Below are 20,005 nucleotides of genomic sequence, written 5' to 3'. Positions count from 1 at the left end.
CTATATATATATATTTTTTTTTTATATATATATATAAAAAAGAGAATCTTCACGCAGAGCCAGAGGACGTGGTCTTAACATTGATGCTTTTCATCAATGCTTTCATTTGGAGGAAAGACGTTGGAATTGATTATTTCAGTTGGGATGGTGATGATTAATACAGAAATTAATGTACCTCAAGTTCAATTTGTTTTGTATTTTTTTATTTCACTGGAGGTGGTGGGTGTTGAGGATGTGCCCAGTCTGTCCTCTGACCATGCCTTCCTACTCTGCATTTTGCAATTGCTGCATTCTTTTGTCTAATTGCCCCCTTCACTTAATTGATACAATGGGGCAGTACAGTTAATGTAGAGGTTAGCGTAACACTGTTACATTGCCAGTGATCGGGACCAGGATTCAAATCCCATGCTGTCTATAAATGGAAAGGTAACAAAAGAAGCTTGCTAAGTTGCATGGAGGGTGTAAAAGGGGCAATGTCACTGAAAGGGCAAAACCAAGGTAACCATTTAATCTACACCCACCACCTCCAGTGAAACGTGCACATTCTCTCTTTGGTGCCCAACAAGTCCTTTTTTTTTATATATTGTTACGTTCTCCCCAGGGGCTCAGGTTTCCTCCCACCATTCTAAACATAGCAGGGGTGTTGATCATTTGGTTGTAAATTGGACGACATGGACTCATGAAAGGGCCCGTTACTGTGCTGTAAAAAATTAAAATAAGATTTTATCACCATGGTTATCACCTTGGTTTTGCCCTTTCGGTGACATTGCCCCTTTTACACCCGCCGTGCAACTTAGCAAGCTTCTTTTGTTTTCATTTGTGCAAAGGATGTTCAACCTGATTCCCAGGATATCTTCAGCACTTACCCTTTTTATTCTAGCGCTGCCTCTGTTAAATGTGTGTGCAAGAATATTGTGAAAATGGAAGTTTGCATCCAGTTGAGCAGGGGATCAACAAATGATGCCTAAATGAAGAAAGCATCAAAAAATGTACAGAATCCCTTTGTCATTGGCTGCATTTCCACAATGTCAGGCACAACCACATCCACTTTTTCACAGAGCGCATGTATTAATATTCAGGAAAGCAGTAATGTTCTACAGGCACTTCTGACCAACGATCACCTCACAATTAACACATGGAGGCATTGTTAGGTTTGTCTTCAAATTTGAGCTGTTTGAATTTTTTTCAATGGTTAATTAAACTTAATTTGAATAGATTAAATTTGCACTTTGTAGAACATTTCAATATTTTGACTATTCAAAATGTGTATTCACAATGAATAATATTGTGAACTTGGGATCATGTTTCAACAGTCCAATAAGGCAAACACTTTTCTCCTCTTGTTACAGGGGTGCCATCTGTTGCAATAGTAGAAAATTAATGCATTGGTAAATCAGCATTTTCCACTGCTTTACCATGCATTCTCATTAGTAATGAGTATGCCTTTAACATTGGATTTATATTTTCTAGAAATATTCTTTTCCTGGAAATGCCAAACACACATGTGTATTCACCAAAGTTGTTAAATCCAGCCTAACTGCCAAGATCTGATGTCATAGTCCTGTTATCAAACAATGCTTTCTGAATAGTGGCCAAGAACAGAAGTCAGTGTGCACTGAATATCCTTGTCCCTTCATCCTGAAGTTGCATGACTGGATAGATAGTTAGAATTATAACCCCCAAACATCGTGTTAGAGAAACAGTTTATTTGATGTGAATTTCACTTGCACTATAAATGAACCACTTGTAACGTGAGCCAGTCTGGCTATCTCTGGTATATATAGTCTGCAAAGAAATTTAATTTAAAACTATTGGACTATTGTATTGCAATAAAGATGAAAGCTGGGGTTTTTTTTTAAACCTGTCTATGATTTGGTTGCACACAAGTGTACAAAAAAACAAGAAAAATTATACATTTAAAATGTTTTTTTAATGTATAGTCCTTTTTGTATAAATGTAGATGTCAAATTGCATATTTTTTTTTAACTAAAACATGTTAATTTATGCAGGTGTGCAGTTCATGTGGGATTGTTGCTGTGAGTCAGTGAGCAAGGCCTTGAAAGAGCAAGGCTCAGGGTGCATTTTGGCACATTGTATGGGACTTGGAAAAACACTCCAGGTAAGCCATACAAAACAACTAATTGAGAGGCTATTTGGTAAAGAGATGGCAAAATTTGTAATGTATTTACAATTGTGCTGTGGTTCTAATGTTTCTTGGTTTTTAAAATTTGACTTTTACAAAAAGCTTTCAAACCATGACAGATAAACACCATCTTGCAGCAATGTTACTTATTACATTGTATTTCTGGAATGATCTAAATATGTGCTGAAAGAAGTATGCATTCAGCCACTGTTGGATTAACTTAATGCTAACCACTCTGTAGGAGGAACTCAGTCAAGCAGCATCAGTGGGAGGAAGAAAAATTGTCAATGTTTTGAGCAGAAATGCTTTATTGAGACTGGGGAAATGTAAAAGATTAGCCAGGTTAGGGGGGATGAAAAATGATGCAGTTGATTGGCAGATGTCAGACAAAGTGAGAGAGGGTCAAGGAAAAACAAGTGTGTCATTTGGAGGAAGTTGAGTCATACATGGTGGGGTGGGTGACTAGAAGATAAAGCTGTCAGTCTTAAAATCTGATGAGAGAAGGTGTGAGTGGTTTCAAGAGATGAGATAGAACTGAAAGAAGTGTGAGGGAGGGAAGACGCGAGCAGAATAATTCTTGACTGGTATGAATCTATAAGCAGAAAATGTTGGATAAGCTCAATGGGTCAAAAGTTCTTAATATTGTGAAAGGATTCTTGTCTCTGCAGTCAGCCAACCTAATAGTAAACTCTCTGTGCAGTATTAAACTGATAAGTTATTTAAATTCGTGACAGACATGAAATCAATTGGTAATTTAAGACACTCTTAGATAAGCACATGGATGCAAGAAAAAAAAAAGAGGGTTATGGACTGAGAGGATGGGAAATTAGATTGATGGTGGAGTATGTTTATGTAGGTTGACATAATATTTTGGACAAAAGGGCCGGTTCTGTTCTGGATTGTTCCATGTCATGCAGAAAGAAGCATAGTTAATGCTTTAGTGACTTTTCTGAGTGAAAACTGATGCATTGATGATGACAGCACGGTTGATGGAGAAGTTAGCACAACACTCTTACAGTGCCAGCGATCGGGACTGGGGTTTGAATCCTGCGCTGTCTGTAAGGTGTTTGTACATTCTCCCTGTTTCTGTGTTTCCCCAGAGGCTCTGGTTTCCTCCCACCATTTGAAATGTACCGGGGCTGTAAATTGGGTGGCACGGACTCTTGGGCCGAAATGTTACCGTGCTGTATGCCTAAATTTTTAAAAAATTAACTCTGTTCGTCTCTTCACAGAAACTTAGGGCTGATGAGCATTTCCTGTTGGTTTTTTTGTTGTGTTGTGTATTTACTGAATTTGCAGTATTTTGATTTTTGGCTTATACCTTGTATGAAGTGCACAAGTATAGAACAATGCTCATGCAATCCAGATGCGAAAAGAAGCTGCTATTTATTTTTGTAATCGCTGTTAAGTTGTCAGAGAGCTGCTTTGGTTGACTTCTGGTGTGGTCCTCAAGTGACGGTAACAGAGCAACAAAATGATCCAGCAATTTGTGAATTGTAAAATTGTCGCAATTGATTTCATGCCTGTCATAAATTTAAATAACTAATCAGTTTAAAACTGCACACAGATTTCAATGCAGTACGAATACCCCATATCCGAAAAGCTTAAGGCCGGACTTCTTTGGTTAATTGGATTTTTTGGGCAGACCAGTAGCACCAGCAGGATACATGTATCAGTGGTTGAACAACAAAAAGCAATGAAAGGCTTTTCAAGCATGAAATCTGTTTGATTCTTATCTAAAGACAGTGTGATCTCTGCTTACAAAAGATAAACCCTTCCTCCTTTTCACTGACATCGACAGTGCTATCTGCAGGCCTATTTGCCATTTTACAATGCATGGGAGCTCCATTGGATTCAAAATGCCTCTAACAGCGCGTCAGAGCCCCACGTGAGCAAGTTGGGTGGGAAAAAAAAGTTTCAACCTGTGACGTAATGTCGCCGCCAAAAAAAAAGTTTTAATAATGGAACTTTTTGGTGAACCGAATTTTGGATATGGGGAAACGTACTGTATTAGGTTGGCTGGCTACAGTCGAGGTGAGGCAGAAGTATACCATTAATGATTTGGCATCCTAAAATATAGCCACTGCATTTATCAGATCAGTTAAAGCATATCTAGAATAAGCAGCAGTTTGCAATTCAGAAGGCAGTTTCTTTTGTTTCCGAATAAAAGTCCAATTAAAAATGCAGTTAATTTTTTTTTAATGGTAGGCATACAGCATGGTAACAGGTCATTTTGGCCCACAAGTCCGTGCTGCCAAATTTACACCCAATTAATCTATGCCCCCCCCCCCCGCCCCCCCTCCCCGGTACGTTTCGAACAGTGGGAGGAAACTGGAGCCCCTGGGGGAAACCCACGCTGACATGAGGAGAATGTACAAATTCCTTGGAGACAGCGCGGACTTAGAACACCAGTCCCAATGATTGGCTCTGTAAAAGCATCGCGCTAACAGCTCCACCAATTGTGTCTCCCAATTGAAAAAGAACAGTGTTGATGAAATGAAACTAATAGCTTTTTCATGGAAAAATTGGGTAGTAGGCAAGAATGTAAAATCGATAAGATTAAAAATGAACAGTTCAACCAACAGGTGTTTATAGAAAATGACCTTTTCTGCTGGTCTTGATGTAGCCTGATCTATATTTTAAGTTGGGATGTTAGTGTAAGCGCCCATTTCTTAAGCAATTATCTCAAACATTTGCAGTGCATCTTATCACATGTTTGTAACTTTGACTTTTCAACCACATAGATAGACGTTTGAATTGCAAAATAAAATGTTCTTGTTGGTCAGAGTTTGGGTTGGACCATCAATCTACCCTTTCCAAACAAAATATGACCCTGAACCTGAATGCCTGGCCCTATACTCAGTCCTGGGATACCAGGATAACAAGGATACCGACGTCAACTACTATTTATCGACTCCACCTCTGCTTTCAACACAAGATTGGTTACAGCACCTCTTCCATGATCATCCTCTACATGGCTGTGCACTCAGTCCTCTATTATGCTCACTATACATCATTGACTTTATGGCAAAGCACTGGTCCAATTCCATCTACAAATTGGCAGATGACGCCTCTGTTTAAGGCAGGATCTCTAACATTGGCAAAATGGAGTACAGAAGAGAGATAGAGGGACTTATAACTTGGTGCCTTAATGTCGGCTGGCTATGGACCTCCTGAGGATAGGCAAAGCTCACTCCCCGGTCCATATCAATGGTGCCACGGTGGAGATAATATACAACTTTAAATTCCTCAGGATAAACATCTCCAGTTACGTACCCTAGTCCACTTGCATTGATGCAGTGGCCAAGAAAGGCCACTGTGACTTCCTAAGAAGCCTGAAGAAATTTGACATGTTGCCTGCATCCCTTGACAACTTCTGCGGGCGTACTAAGGGAAACATCCCAACAGGGCGCATCATTACATGGTAAAGGAAGTGCCCTGCCCAAGACTGCAAGAAACCACACTGTCTTGGGAAAGTCGGCAGCATATGAAAAGACTCCCAACCCATTCTCTTCACCCCACTTCTGTCAGGGATTCACAAATGTGAGTAACTCACTGCCAGATTCAAGGGCAGTTTCTTTCTCACCGTCATCAGACGACTGAATGAATCCCAGAAGATTAAAGTTATATGTCTTTCTGTATCAACTGATCTCTCTCTTTAACTGCACTATGTAAGAGATGCTCGCAAAAACAATATCACTGCATTTCATTCAAATGTTCATGCACTTAAGTGGACCACAATCTGCTGCCATTAAATGTAATTTTCATGTTATATTTGTGAATGCTTGATTTCATCCTGGTACTACTCCAAAGTATACAATGAGTTGTACCCAAACTTTACATTGCTGTCACTTTCCTGGGAGGAGAGAGCGTTTGGAGCAGAATGAAAAGCCACCAAGATTGGAGACGTGTCGATGCTTCCAATTATTTGTATTTGACTTCTTTAATATTTTAATTTATCCTTGTCGATTTTAGCTGAATCAGAATTTGTCAAGAACGAGTCATGAAATTCGGTGTTTTGTGGCAGCATCACAGTACAAGCCTTCATATTCTAACCATCTTACAACATAATATAAAAAATAATAATGGTTCATGAAAAGGTAGGCAGGGTCTTCGGTTCATTAATTATTCAGGAATCTGATGGCAGCTAGAGAAGAAGCTGTCCTTGTGCTGTTGAGTGCTCTTCTTTAGGCCCCTGTACCTTTTCCCCCAATGGTTGCAGAGTGAAGAAGGCATGGCCTGGGTGGTGGGAGTCTTCGAGGATGGAGGCTGCTTTTTTAAGACACTGCCTCATGTAAATGTCTTCGATGGAATGAAGTCTGGTGCCTGTAATGTCACAGGCTGAGTTAACAACCCTCTGGAGTTTATTCTTGTCCTGAGAGCTGGTGCCTCCATACCAGTCAGCAATGCAACCAGCCAGAATGCTCTCCACAGTACTCCTGTAGTTTACGAGAGTCTTGGGTGATGTACCGAATCTTCTCAAGCACCTCACAAAGTATAGCCCCTGGTGAGCCTTCTTTGAGATTCCATCAACAAGGAAGCTCCAGGACAGATCCTCAGAGATGGTGACACCCAGGAATTTGAAGTTCTTGACCCTCTCCACCACTGAGCCCTCAATGAGGACTAGGTCATGTTCCCCTGACTTCCTCCTGAAGTCCACAATTACCTTGGTTTTGCTATCATTGAGTACAATGTTGTTGTCATTACACATTCAACTAGCTAATCTCTCTCCCTCCTGTCCACTTCCTCATCGCCATTTGTGATTGCTGACAACTGTGGTGTCATCAGCAAACTCTAAATAGTGTTGGAATTGTACCCTGGCCATACAGACATGGGTGTATAATGGGTGGAGCAGTGGGCTGAGCACACATCCTTGGGGTGCACCCGTGTTAATGATCCATGAGGAGGAGATATTGTTTCCAATTCATACTAACTGTGGTCTTCCAATGAGAAAGTCAAGGATCCAGTTGCAGAGTGGGATTACAGAGGCCTAGAGTTTGTAGCTTCTTGACCAGCACTGATGGAATAATGATGTTGAAGGCTGAGCTGTAGTCGATGAAGAGCAGCTGTATGTATGAATTGCTGTTTTTGAGGTGATCTCGAGCTGAGTGGAAGGCCAGCGATATTGCATCCGCTTTGGAGCAGTTGTGACAATAGGCGAACTGCAGCGGGTCCATATCTTTGCTTCGGTACATGTTAATCTGGCCATGACCAACCTCAAAGCATTTCATCACAGTAGAAATTAGTGCTGTTGGGCGGTAGTCGTTGAGGCAGCTCACACTACTCTTGGGTACTGTAATAATTGATGCCTATTTGAAGCTGGTAGGAACCTGTGACTGCAGTAATGAGAGGCAAACACTCTGGCTAGTTGGTTGCTACAGATTTTCAGAACCCTGTCAGGTATGCCATCAGGGCCTGTTGCCTTGTGAGGGTTCACCCTCTTGAATGATGTTGTGACGTAACCTCAGAGACGGATATCACAGGGTCGTCAGCCTTTTCAGGGATTCTATTAGGGCACTGTGCTATGATCTGTACCTTGATTTTAGTGTAATTAAATGAAGTAGAACATGTGCTTTGAATTTTGTATCCTACTTTAGCATATTTGGTAAGAGGAAAATGGATAAAATTGTTATGAATTAAACTTATTTTCTAAATCGTTTTTTGTGTTGCTTACAGGTTGTGACTTTTTTGCACACCATGCTGTTGTCTGAGAAACTTGAATTTGGTACTGCTTTAATCGTTTGCCCACTTAACACTGTTCTTAATTGGATCAATGAATTTTCAAAATGGCAAGAAGGACTAGATGATGATGAATGCTTGGAGGTATTTTCTCTAGATTTATTTTTAGCTTTGAATTATTTTTTCATGTTTTGTTGATTGCATTGGATTAAAATGCAAAACCCTGGATTATCTTGATTCTATCCTATTCCTAATGATGAACTGCAAATCAAATCACATTTTGAAACCCATCAGTATGATTAAAATTTTTTTATAAATCTAAATACATTTTAAAATATTGAATTTGTAAGGGACCTTTAATATTATGTGAATCAGCTGAAATATTGGGAAAATTTCCTGTTAGATTTCTATTTTGCATTTATGGATCCTCCCTTAATTGAAACCACTTTCTTATCTTTCTTTCTGGTCCATTCATAAGTAACTTGCAATAATGTCTTTTTTTAAATTTACATAAAACAATTATCTCTCAGAATTGTATATATTTCGAGCAAATGATAACTTATTTATTGCTTTTGGATGACCTTAGTACCATGTAAAGTGTTGGGAGTTTAATTATCATTTGGTTCAGCTGTTTTTGCAGAGGCTTCTACATTAGCAAGTTACCTTTGATGTGTTGTTACACAATTTAAAATGTCTTGGTGTTATATCCCTTGCATTTTATTCAGGGGCCCTTCCAATTTTATAATTTTCATAATTGTAACTGTTACAATAGGATTTGTACATCTTTCATTATAAATCCTTGGCCACGATTTTTCCAGATGTATTCTGTTTTATTCTGTCTTAAAGGTAAATGAATTAGCGACGGTTAAACGTCCTCAGGAGCGATCCTACCTTCTTGAACGATGGATGGAGGATGGAGGCGTCATGATTCTAGGTTACGAAATGTATCGTAATCTTGCACAAGGCAGAAATGTGAAGAGCAGAAAGATGAAAGAAATATTCCAGAAGACTTTAGTAAACCCCGGTATGGTCTAGATATTTTTCCCCCTTCATTCTTTCAGTTACACGATGTCACTTGTGTGAAGATCCATATTGCACAGGATGTGCATTGGATGATTTAGTGCTTGAGCCTGTTTCACCATTCATTTCGATCAGGGTTATCTTAACTCCCGATATCTTTTCAGAATACTTTTGGTTAACAGTAATCTCTTCACGCAGGATGGTTTAATTTTAATTAAAACACATCATGGCCTCCAAAGCAAACTATTCTTAAGACATCTTGCCCAAATGTATGCTCAGTATTTAAGGTGTGTTTTCCTGTTATAGAACATAGAAATCACAGTACAGATCCTTTGGCCCACGGAGTTGTGTGACCTAATAACATATTCTAACAACTGCCTAGAATTTTCCTATTACATAACTCTATTTTTCTCAGCTCCATTTGTCTATCTAATAGTCTCTTAAAATATCATTGTACCTGCCTACTCCACTGTTGCCGGCAGTGCATTTCATATACCACTGCTCTGTTAAAAAAACTTGCTTCTTGCATCCCCCTGTGCTTGCTTTCAAGCACCTTAGGAATGAATATACCTTCTCTTGTTAGCCATTTCATCCCTGAAATAAAGCCTCTGGGTTTCACACAATCAATGCCTCTCATCTTGTACACCTCTATCGGGTCACTCCTCATTCTCTGTTGCTCCAAGGAGAAAAGACAAAGTTCACTCAACCTACCTTCATAAGGTTTGCTCTCCAATTCAAGCAACATCTTGTAAATCTTCTCCATATCATCCACATCTTTCCTGTAGTGAGATAACCTGAACTGAACACAATACTGTATTCCAATTGGGGTGTAACTAAGATATGTATTATTGCAACATTACCTCACAGTTCTTGAATTCAATCCTGCAGTTAAAAAAGACCAATGTCTTGCACCCTCTGAACACTATTAACCTGTGAAGCATCTTTGAGTGTCCTATGGAAACTGACCCCAGGGTCACTCAGTTCCCCCACACCTGGGTTCAAGTTCTGATATTATCCAAGAGATACTGTTTTTGATGCACCTTAACTGCAGTTTAATGGTTTGTTAAGCACTGTTAGGTCTGCTTTGTTCATGAATGAGTGAGTCAAACACCAGACTGAGTCGAAATCAAGGTTCTTTGTTCTTTATTGCCGGATTGTAACACTTGCAACTAACAGTGTTAGTTGGAGAAGGCGCATTCTGCCGTTATCAGCAAATGGTGTTTTTTTTATACCTCAGGATACGTACTTAGTAAATTATCATACCATGACATTGTCCAATGAATAAACTGTTGCTATCCTCTGTTAGTCTGCTGCACATCATTCTTGTTAGTGCAAAGCTTATCTTTAGTGTACAAGGTCACATCTGCATTCTGTTACTCCTTAGTACTGGGTGACTCCTTCTCCGGTCCCACCTCATGATGTTTTTACCTTACAGCACTCATAACACTCCTGAATCTCGAGTCCTGATCCAGAGTCTAAAGCTAAGCAACTCCCATATTTCTCGCAACATAAAGCCCCAATGAGTCTCTGATGCCCTCTCAGTCCAGAACACTTTTGAGTGTTGCATTGTTGGTGTTCCCTTTTAGACAAGGTTTTAAGTTAAGGTGCCACCTTTCTGAATGTAAAGATCTCACGGTATCTATAGACCCATTCGTGCAGTGAAAAAGCCTGACTATAAAGGTGGAGATTCTCGACCCTTGCATCGGGAGACTCAATTCTATGAATGCGGAGTGGCTGGCTCCAAGGTGCCGACTGCAATCCCTCTCAGAAAAGGATCATCGGCGGAGTGCTGCCAGTCTCACAGGAATGTAATGCAGCTGCTAGGGGCAGGCTGATGATGCTGGAAGCCAGCGACACTCTCTCTCCCTCCATGACCCCCTCAGGTCAGGGGCCATCAGGACAGGGGAAGCTGGCGGGGGCCGTCGGGGTTGGGGGTGTCAAGGCAGGGGTGGCCGGTGGGAGCTGTCAGGGCAGGGTCGGCTGGCGGAGGGGGACTGTCAGGGGGCTGCTGTTGTGAGCTGTGACAGCCGCTCCGGCACCTCACCAGGCTGCCACAGCAGCTCAAAACGCAGAAAAGCAATGGCTGTCTTCCCTACCCATAATCCCCCACGCAACTGGAACTGTTCTGGGAAACACTCGTTCCAGTTGCATGGGGGGATTATGGGTAGGGAAGACAGTATTTATGACGGGTGGCGCTATAGCAGCCATTACCCCGCCTGCATAGGCTCTGGACGGCGCTAAGAGGCACTGCTCAACATGAATGCGACGCAAGAGTAGCCTTTTAGGACTGCTCCATGAAAGGTGTTTATATTTTTCCCTCCGGGCTTATAGGCAGTCCCCAGGCAGAGACTTGGCTTGAAAGGGCCTAATGAAGAGCAGTATTGGTCAATATTTATTCCTTTATCAGTTTTCAACAATGGGTTATCTGATTATTATCTTATGTATCATATGCTACTCCTACATTCCAATTTATGTCTTAAAAAAATAAGTACTTCGTTAGCTGAGAAGTACTTTTGATGTTTACTTGGAAAGGCAAATTAAATATACCATTATAAAATAGCCAGTTTGTTTTTCACCAGATCTGATTAACAATGTTGAGGAAAGTTATTCCTTGCATCTTTTCAAATTATCATCACAAAAATTGCAATTTCTGGCCATGACCAGAAATTTCTTGCTATTTCTTTTGTCAATGCATGAGCAAACATTTTTACAGGAATGTGATCATAGATCCAAAATTATCAGTCACGAGTCTTCATTTTGGTTGTATAGATCTGCGCTTCACGTTTCGTAAACTCTTGACTTTTCCCATGTTTGCTAAAACATGTTAACAAGTTCCACATAGAATTGAAAGCTTATCATAAAGTTGGTGTTATGCAGTGTTATTTAGCACTACTTGTTACAGTATCCTGTAGTCATGTCAATCATCCAAAATATTTATTTTGACTGTGATAATTATGTACTCTGTGTTTTTGTGTGGGCACCATGGTCTGAAGAGATGCTGTTTCATTGGTTGTGTCGGTTAAAAAAAAGATAATAAATTAGAACTTGTTCGGTATTTCTAATTTTTCATTCTCCAGTTATGTTGTGATATTTTCTAATTTTTTTCCCAGTTTAGAAAGTGATGTTTTTGTGCATGCGTTATGCAGTATATTGATTTTCTTCAGTGCTGCAAGTTAATGGGTTGGAATATTTATCTCTTTTACAAGGTTGTTAAGCAACATTCCTTTGCTATACATCAGTGATGCAATTGTTCTGATTTCATTAGAATTCTTAAAAAATAATGTATAAGTTTGACAAAATTGTCTTTGATGGTCTGGAAAATATAATTATATAAACTTGAAAATATTGAACAAATAGTCCAACTTTGTTTGCCAATGGCTGTAGCTGGGAGGGATGTTAACATCAATTTATAATTGCAAATGGTTGCCAGATTGTAGTAACTTGCGTAATGATCTTCATCTCCAAAAAGTCAGCTGGTTCTTATCTTGAAATTTTGACTTTTTCCAAAAAGGTGTTTTTTTTTTTTGCACAAAAACTTTTTAGAACTCTTAAAAGTAATCGGTCTGTTTAAACTTGATTGCTCCATTGCTTTTCTTTGTGCATTGGCCATGTTGGCTTTTAGATACAGATTTTGTTTGAACAATAGATTTTCATTTTACTTGCCTTTCCCCAGTCCATCCTTGTCCATCAAATTGTTTTTTCATAACCTTCATAATAGAACAATAAATATTTATACTTTTGATGCTGGAATTCCATGGATTGTTATGCCTGAAATTTAACAAGGGAATACAAAATACAGGACTCCCTCCTTTGTCCATACCAAATGATCATTTTTATTTTGATTAAAAAGTAGATATAATCTGAAGCATGTATACTATATGTCTTCAAATATCAATGTATGAAATATTAGAAATGATTTCATAATCTGTGGTTATAAACAAGTTGCAGCTAAATTTGTTTTTCTAGTTACATTATTGAAATGGAACATTAGTTTCTGTTACTTGGAGTAGACCATAAGGGTGGAAACAGGAAGAAGGGTGTCAACTGCTGCAACCTGGCAAATATTAATTACATGTTAATGCATAGAGGTTGTGAAATGACATGCAAATGAGTAATATTTAATGCAGTACCCAAAAGTGCTGGTGAAACTCAGCAGGTCATGCAGCATCCATAGGAAGTAAAAGGTAGTAGATGGTTCAGGGAAGGAGCCCTTAGGAGTCAAGTAATTTCCGTTTGTAAATGTTTAGTAATGGATCTAATATGACCATGAGGGATTTGTGGGGGAGTATTTGATATGTGAGGGTGCAGGGAAGACACAGTAATTTTATGAAAAGCTTTAATTTGGAATCTTGTACTTAAACTACACCCTAGGCTGCTTGCTGACAAATGGGATGTAGCACATTGCCACTCAGTGGCTAAAGAATAAAATTACACAAAATACATTTTTGGTCGCTTCCATGTAACATGAAATTTCTGCTGATTTAGAACCTAATGCCACAATTTTTTTTTTAAAGAGGGTGGGGTTTGTCAGAATTGCCAAAGCACCACCACCATCAGGAGATTTATTATGAGGAGGAAGTATTTGTCCAATGTTGTCTGAACAACTGGAAATGATGAGCAATACAGAAGAGAGAGAGAGAGAGAACCTGGATCAGTGGTGTCCGAAAAGCAGTCTTGCTTTCAGTCACCGAGACCAATGAGCTTGTTGATCTTAGGAAGGAGGGGAGACCGCAGACCTTTCTGCATTGATGGGACTGAGGTGCTGAGGGATAGAACCTTCAAGTTCCTGGGAATCCTGGAGCCAGCATATTGGGGAAACCATGAAGAAAATACACTAAAGTCTCTACTTTCATTGGCGTCGGTGAGAAGATTTGGCATGTTGTGTAATACTCTTCAGTCTACTGTTGATGCACCCGTGGAATGTATACTGACTGATTGCATCATGACTGCCGATGAATGCAAAAAGCTCAAAGTAACTTGGGCAAGTCCATCCATCACATGCTTTGACCTCCCATCCATTGAATGCATCTGTTTTAGTCACTGCTTCAAGAAGACAGCCAACATCTTGAACAATCCCCATCATCATGGTCAAAACCTCTTCTTACTGCTAACTTCAGGCAGAAGACCAGCACCTCCAGGATCAAGAACAGTTACTTTCCAATAGCTATCAGGCTCTTGAATCTCCCCTTGTTAAGCGTTTCAGGGAGTGCTCTGACACCATCAAAGGATTGTCTGTGCTATTGCAAAGTCACATTTTGTACAGTTCTAGGATGACTGAGTATTTGTATTTATTGTCTTTTTTAATCTATTAAGTATGATTTTGGTTGCTTTTAGTGCAATGCTGGAGAAACTAGGCAGGTCATACAGCATCTATAGGAAGCAAAGGGTAACCAACATTTTGGGACTGAGCCCTTTGTCAATGTAGGAGCATAAAGCAGGAAGGTGCCTGAACAAAATGATGGGGAGAAGAGGGAAGAAAGGGGAGGGACATTAGCCAACAGACAAGCAGTCCTGGTGTGTATGGGTGGGAGGGCAGAAGAGGAAAAAAATGCTGAGAAGTGATGGAGGGGATAGCTTTCTGAATGAAAAAAGATGCTGCTTTACATGCTGGGTTTCTCCAGCACTTTTGTATATATTGCACTAAAGTCACAGCATTTGCAGAATTTCCTGTTTAACTAGTTGAGTGGTTCTCAACCTTTTTTCTATTCACGTATTACTTATGGTAGTACGTGAGTGGGGAAAAAAGATTGAAAACCACTGAACTAACTAGTTTTTGTGGAGTTTTTTTCTGCAGCAGGTGAAAATGTTGGTACAATAAATATGATATCTCAATACTTGCTAAAAGTTTTGCAATTTAGCCTTTCATTGCTTATTGTAGCAGAAATTCACATTATTATTTGTTTATTGTCATAGAGCTTGTCATATTCATTATTATTGTATTGCTAGAATGTATTTGTAGCTTGTATTCTACCACATTTTTATTCAAAAAATTTTTTTGCCAGAAGACCTATTAATCAAACTTTTACAGTTAATTCCAATCATATAAACTGAGGGAATAATTTGATGTGTATTTTAAATAAATGAAATTGAGGCTTGTCTTAAAATATTTTTAGTTTTTCTAATGCCCTTGGAGGGATTGCTTGCTAAGAATTTGTATTGGTTAAAATGATTCTGGCAAGGCGATATCACTATTGGTTCTTAATCAATGTCCTTACATCATACAATGCATTCTAGCAATACAATAATAATTAATATGACAAGCTCTATTACAATAAACAAATGATATAGTTATGAAAATTCATTATGAAGAATTTGTCACGTTAAATTTGTGATTTTAAATCTTAGGTCTGGATTAACATACGTTTCGCAGGTTATTTCAAATTACTCTTTCTCTTACAGGTCCAGATTTTGTTGTCTGTGATGAAGGCCATATACTTAAAAACGAAGCTTCAGCAATATCAAAAGCAATGAATTCTATTAGAACAAAAAGGAGAATTATTCTTACAGGGACTCCATTACAAAATAATCTTGTTGAATGTAAGTCCATCTTTTTTAATCATCGTCCCCTGAACACATTAATGTCGCTCTGAATTGCAGAACCATTTGAAATGAAATTGATCATTTCAATTTTATATGATAAATCTCACATAGAATGAAGTTATTTGCCTAACTGGTCCAAGCCAGGATTTGTGCTTCCAATACACTTTTCCAAAATTGAACTGCTAGTATAACCATCTAATTCACTTAAGTAATTGCATTAAAAATGACTTTGTTGCATCAGTTAAAATAACATTACGACAAGGTTGGAGGTATAGAACCCAAAAGAAAAACAGCCATTAATTTAACAAATGTATTTTTGTCACTTCCTCCTCTATGCTAGTCCCTTTGACCTAATATTCCCAGAATATTATGTGTAGTTTCTTTAGTGAAAACCCTACCAAAGAATTTATTCAATTGATCTTCAATTTCCGTGTTCCCCATTATGAATTCCCCTGATTCTGACTGCAGGGCACCTACATTTGCTTTAATTTGCCTCTAAGGAAGCTTTTACAGTCGGTTTCTGTGTTCTTTTCGAGCTTGCACCCATGTTCTATTTCCACCTTCTAATTAGATCCTTTGTTTAATGTTAGTAAGTCATGTGCTTGTGTCTTCAGAGTTCTAAATTTTTCTCAGTCTCCATATTCCGTGTTGGAGTTGGCTGCTTTTCCTAGTCAAATTGTATACCACTCTTTTTATATTATCCCTGGTTTTCTTCATTAGCCACAGCTCATCATATAAATCCCAAGCAGTTACTATTTTGGGTGTAGCTGCACTTGCTATCATATTGAAACACTTTACACAGATGACCACGATTGGACACCAAGCGTACATGTTGTAAAATGTAATAACTCTGTCTTGTAGTAATAGTATCAATAAAATGTATAAAGTACTATTTTCCACACAAATCGCTGAATATAAATAACCTTCCAACTCGGATGCACAAAAATGCCTAAAACTTGCCTTGTATTTGAAATTTCCACACTTTTAGCATAAAGTAAATTTGCAAGTTTATCTGCAAAAAATGTATATTAAAGTTGGATTTCTTCTTGCCTCCTTTAAAATCTGTGGAGACTAGATTTGATCACATTCTGGAGTTAATTATACTCTGATGCAAGAAGCAGAATTTCACAAATTGCTATTGCATTGTAACATTTCACAGAATTGTTCAGTTATTGATCACAAATAGCTTTTGAATTTGATTTTTTGGATACGTTAATTAAAAAAAATCTATATTGGAGGCAGAGAAAAAGAGTCACCTCGACCTGACAAGTCCATGCCAAACAAGTCGCCTCCCTGACCTGGTCCCATTTGCTTGCATTTGCCCCAAATCTGTCTATAACTTTCCTAGCCATGTACCTGTCCAAATGTTTTACATTTGAATGGGGGTTATTTGATAAAGAAGAAACAGAAAGCAAGTTATAATTTGAAATAATTGTAGCCCTTTAGCCTACTTGTCCATGCTGTAATGGATCTGTGTTAATATTAATCCTTAGTTTAATGTTAAAACTATATCTAGATATGGTTTAGTAAGTTATTTTGGGTGGTTACAGGGGCACAAAGACAACATATTTGCATTTTAAACACACCTTTTTCTTTGAGATAAAAGACAAAAGCCAGATTGAGACAAAAATGGCCTGCTGGTTGAAGTTGTGGAGTCAAGAAGATGAAAGGATTTATGATGGTTTTTGAGATGGGTGTTATTTCAGAAGCATCTATATAAATCCACAGCCATTATAGTTCTAAGGAGAGCAGACCTCTCGGAGATATAAGTGGACTTGCATACTATAAACACATTAGTGTCAAAAGACAGAAATTATGTCACATACAATGTGACAGACATTTGCCAAAATATTATTGAAATGCGAGACAAAAGTCAGTTTAAGGAAACTTGCTGAACAGCAGCACTACTTCCTAACAGAAGGGGAAAAGCTGCCTAGGTGTTGCTCCTAACAAAAGGAGAACATAGAATAAGTAGATTTCAAAAGAGAAGCCTGTTTACGACTGTCTCTTTAAGATAAAGAGAGCAGTTTTTGGGAAATGGATTCAAAAGTCTTCATTTGCAAAAAAGATTTGATCCTGGGAAGACAGGACTTATAGTCTCCTTTTCACAGGAGATACATTTGTGGCTCAGAAGATGGTCATTTCTGCTTAAAGAATATCTCAAGGACAACTCATCGAAAAAAATTGAGTTTAAAGAGGCCTGAAGATGTGGTGTTTAAAAGCACTTTGAAATTATTTCTGAACTGAAAATTTAAGACCTTCAAGCAGGACTAAAATTATGCTGAAGTTTTAAAAATTGACTTTATTTTGCACAAACACACACACACACACACACACACACACACACACACACACACACACACACACACACACACACACACACTCTCTCTCTCTCACTTACATTGGGCATAGTGGGGTTAAATTTAAAGTAAGTTTAGAGATATGTAAGAAATATGTTATTGATAGTTTAATAAAAACTGTTATTTTGAATTTACCATAGTCTTGTGAATTTTCCATTGCTGTTCCTGTTTTAGTGCTAACAAAATCCCTTTAAACAAAATTGAAAAGGGTTGTTAGTTTGTAACAATGCCAACAAAGCTAGTCCATTTTTCCTTTGTTTGGCCATGCCCCTCTAAAACTTGCCTTTGAATGAACCTGTCAAAATGCCTTTTGAAATGTTACACGTTCCTGCTTCTACCTGCAGATCACTCCATGTACCCACCATCCTCTGTGCCCATTGAGTCTCTTTTAAAATGTTCTCCCTCACCTTAAATCTATGCCCCTGTTTCAGATTCATTTATTCTGGGGGAAATAAGTTATGAGCTCTTATCCTATCTCTCACGATGTAGTTCTCCCCACCCCCACCCCCTCTTTACCATCCTCTGTTCCAGGAGAAAAGTACCAATGGGTCCAGTCTCTCCTTATAATTTATCCCTGACAATATCCTCCTGTCTCTTTCCATCTTGATATCTTTCCTATATCTGGAAGATCAAAACTACTCACAATATTCACCATTAGAGTATTATGCAATTGTAACATGACACCCAAGGCCCTGTACTCAATTCTGTGAACAATGAATGTGTATCAAACATCTTCAGTGCCCACTCTACCTGTGCTACAACTTTCATGAAAGTATGTACCTGTACCCCCAAGTCTCTTAGTTCTATAACATTTCATAGGCACCTGCCACTCATTGTGTCTATCATATCCTGTTTTGACCTAAGAAGGTGCAATACCTCACCCTTGTCAGAGTTAAATTTCATCTACTATTGCTTGGCCTAGTTCATCTAGATCCTTAGATAACATTCTTCATTGTCTACTATGTCACAAATTTTGGTGTCCTCTGCAAGCTACATTGTCATCTATATTAATGATGGATGACAAACATCTGTAGACCCAGTTCTAAATCCCTGTTGTACACCACTTGTCACAGGCTTATAATCTGAGTTAGAACCCTCCACTGCTGCTCTCTATCTCATTACCATCAAGCTAGTTATTCAGTTGGACAACTCGCCCTGGATCTCATGAAATCTGACTTTTCAGACCAGTCTATCATGTGGAACCTTGTCAAAGCCCTTGTTAATGTCCATACAGATGATATACTGCCCTACCTTCATCAATCTTCTTTCTCATGTCTTCAAAAAAAAATACTCAGTCAAGTTGACTATTTCTAAACAGCCCTTGTGTTTCCAAATGCAAGTAGATCCTATATCATGGAATCCCTTCCTATAACTTGCTACGACTGATGTTATGCTCACTAGCCTGTAGTTCCCTTGGTTATCCTTGCAGCTGTTTTTAAATAGAGACAAAACAAGCAGAGCAAATGAGATACTTGAGGAGTATTTTAAAAAGCAAGAAACTTAAATCAGGAAGGCTAAAAAAAAGATATGAAGTTGCTTTGGAAAACAATATGAAGGAAAATCCTATGGGTTTCTACGGGTATATTAAGAACAAAAAGATAGTAAGGGGAAAAAAAATGAAGATCAGTGTGGTCATCTATGTATAGAGCCAGAAGAGATGGTAGAGATCTTAATTTTTTTTTTGAGATCAATATTTACTCAGAAAACTGGGACAGGGTCTAGGAAAGTCAAGAAAACAAGGAGAGAGATCATGGACTCAAACTGACAAGGAGGCTCAAAAGGCCTGTTTCTGTGCTATAATGTTCGGGTTCTCTTAGCCACCCTTCAGTTTTTCAGCACCTCACCTGTGCTCAACAATATGCAAATATCTCTGCCAGGTTTCATGCAATTTCTTCCTAGCTTCTCACAATATCCTAAATTCAGGCTATGCGATTTATTTCCCTGAATGAGTTTTCAGACATCCAGGATTTTTGCAATCCTGAACTCTCCAAGACATTGCTACAGTGGAAACTCAATTTAACGCAGCCTGATTTAACGCGAACTCAGACGTAAGACGATCAGCTGGTAGGCCCCTTTTTTATCCCTCTTTCCAGAATTGAAATTGTTTTCAGATCAAAATGGAATGCACCATTAGAAGGTGAAAATCTTTTTCAGTGAAAAGTAAGTTTCACACTTGATGCGATCAAGAATAAAAGTCAACACTTCGTGGCTGGAAATCATGAGTCAGTTTGAAACGTTGAGGAAGAGGCGGGACTAAAGATCA

The 20,005-nt window shown here is 38.6% G+C and overlaps 1 protein-coding gene across 7 annotated transcripts in view; it reads left to right on the top strand.

Moving 5' to 3' along the window:
• Positions 1 to 20,005, top strand: part of atrx (ATRX chromatin remodeler) — a 146,013-nt gene that overhangs the window by 73,858 nt on the left and 52,150 nt on the right. For all 7 annotated transcript variants that reach the window (XM_069892819.1, XM_069892818.1, XM_069892822.1 and 4 more), the window contains 4 exons: positions 2,010 to 2,119; positions 7,820 to 7,966; positions 8,669 to 8,846; positions 15,242 to 15,379. In XM_069892819.1, coding sequence (XP_069748920.1) covers positions 2,010 to 2,119; positions 7,820 to 7,966; positions 8,669 to 8,846; positions 15,242 to 15,379 — 573 coding nt within the window. The remainder of the gene's footprint in view (positions 1 to 2,009; positions 2,120 to 7,819; positions 7,967 to 8,668; positions 8,847 to 15,241; positions 15,380 to 20,005) is intronic.

This window comes from Narcine bancroftii, chromosome 8 (genome assembly GCF_036971445.1).
Source record: "Narcine bancroftii isolate sNarBan1 chromosome 8, sNarBan1.hap1, whole genome shotgun sequence".
NCBI lineage: Eukaryota > Metazoa > Chordata > Chondrichthyes > Torpediniformes > Narcinidae > Narcine > Narcine bancroftii.
Note: the sequence above shows the minus strand (reverse complement) of the source record. Positions and strands in the feature narration are given on the sequence as shown.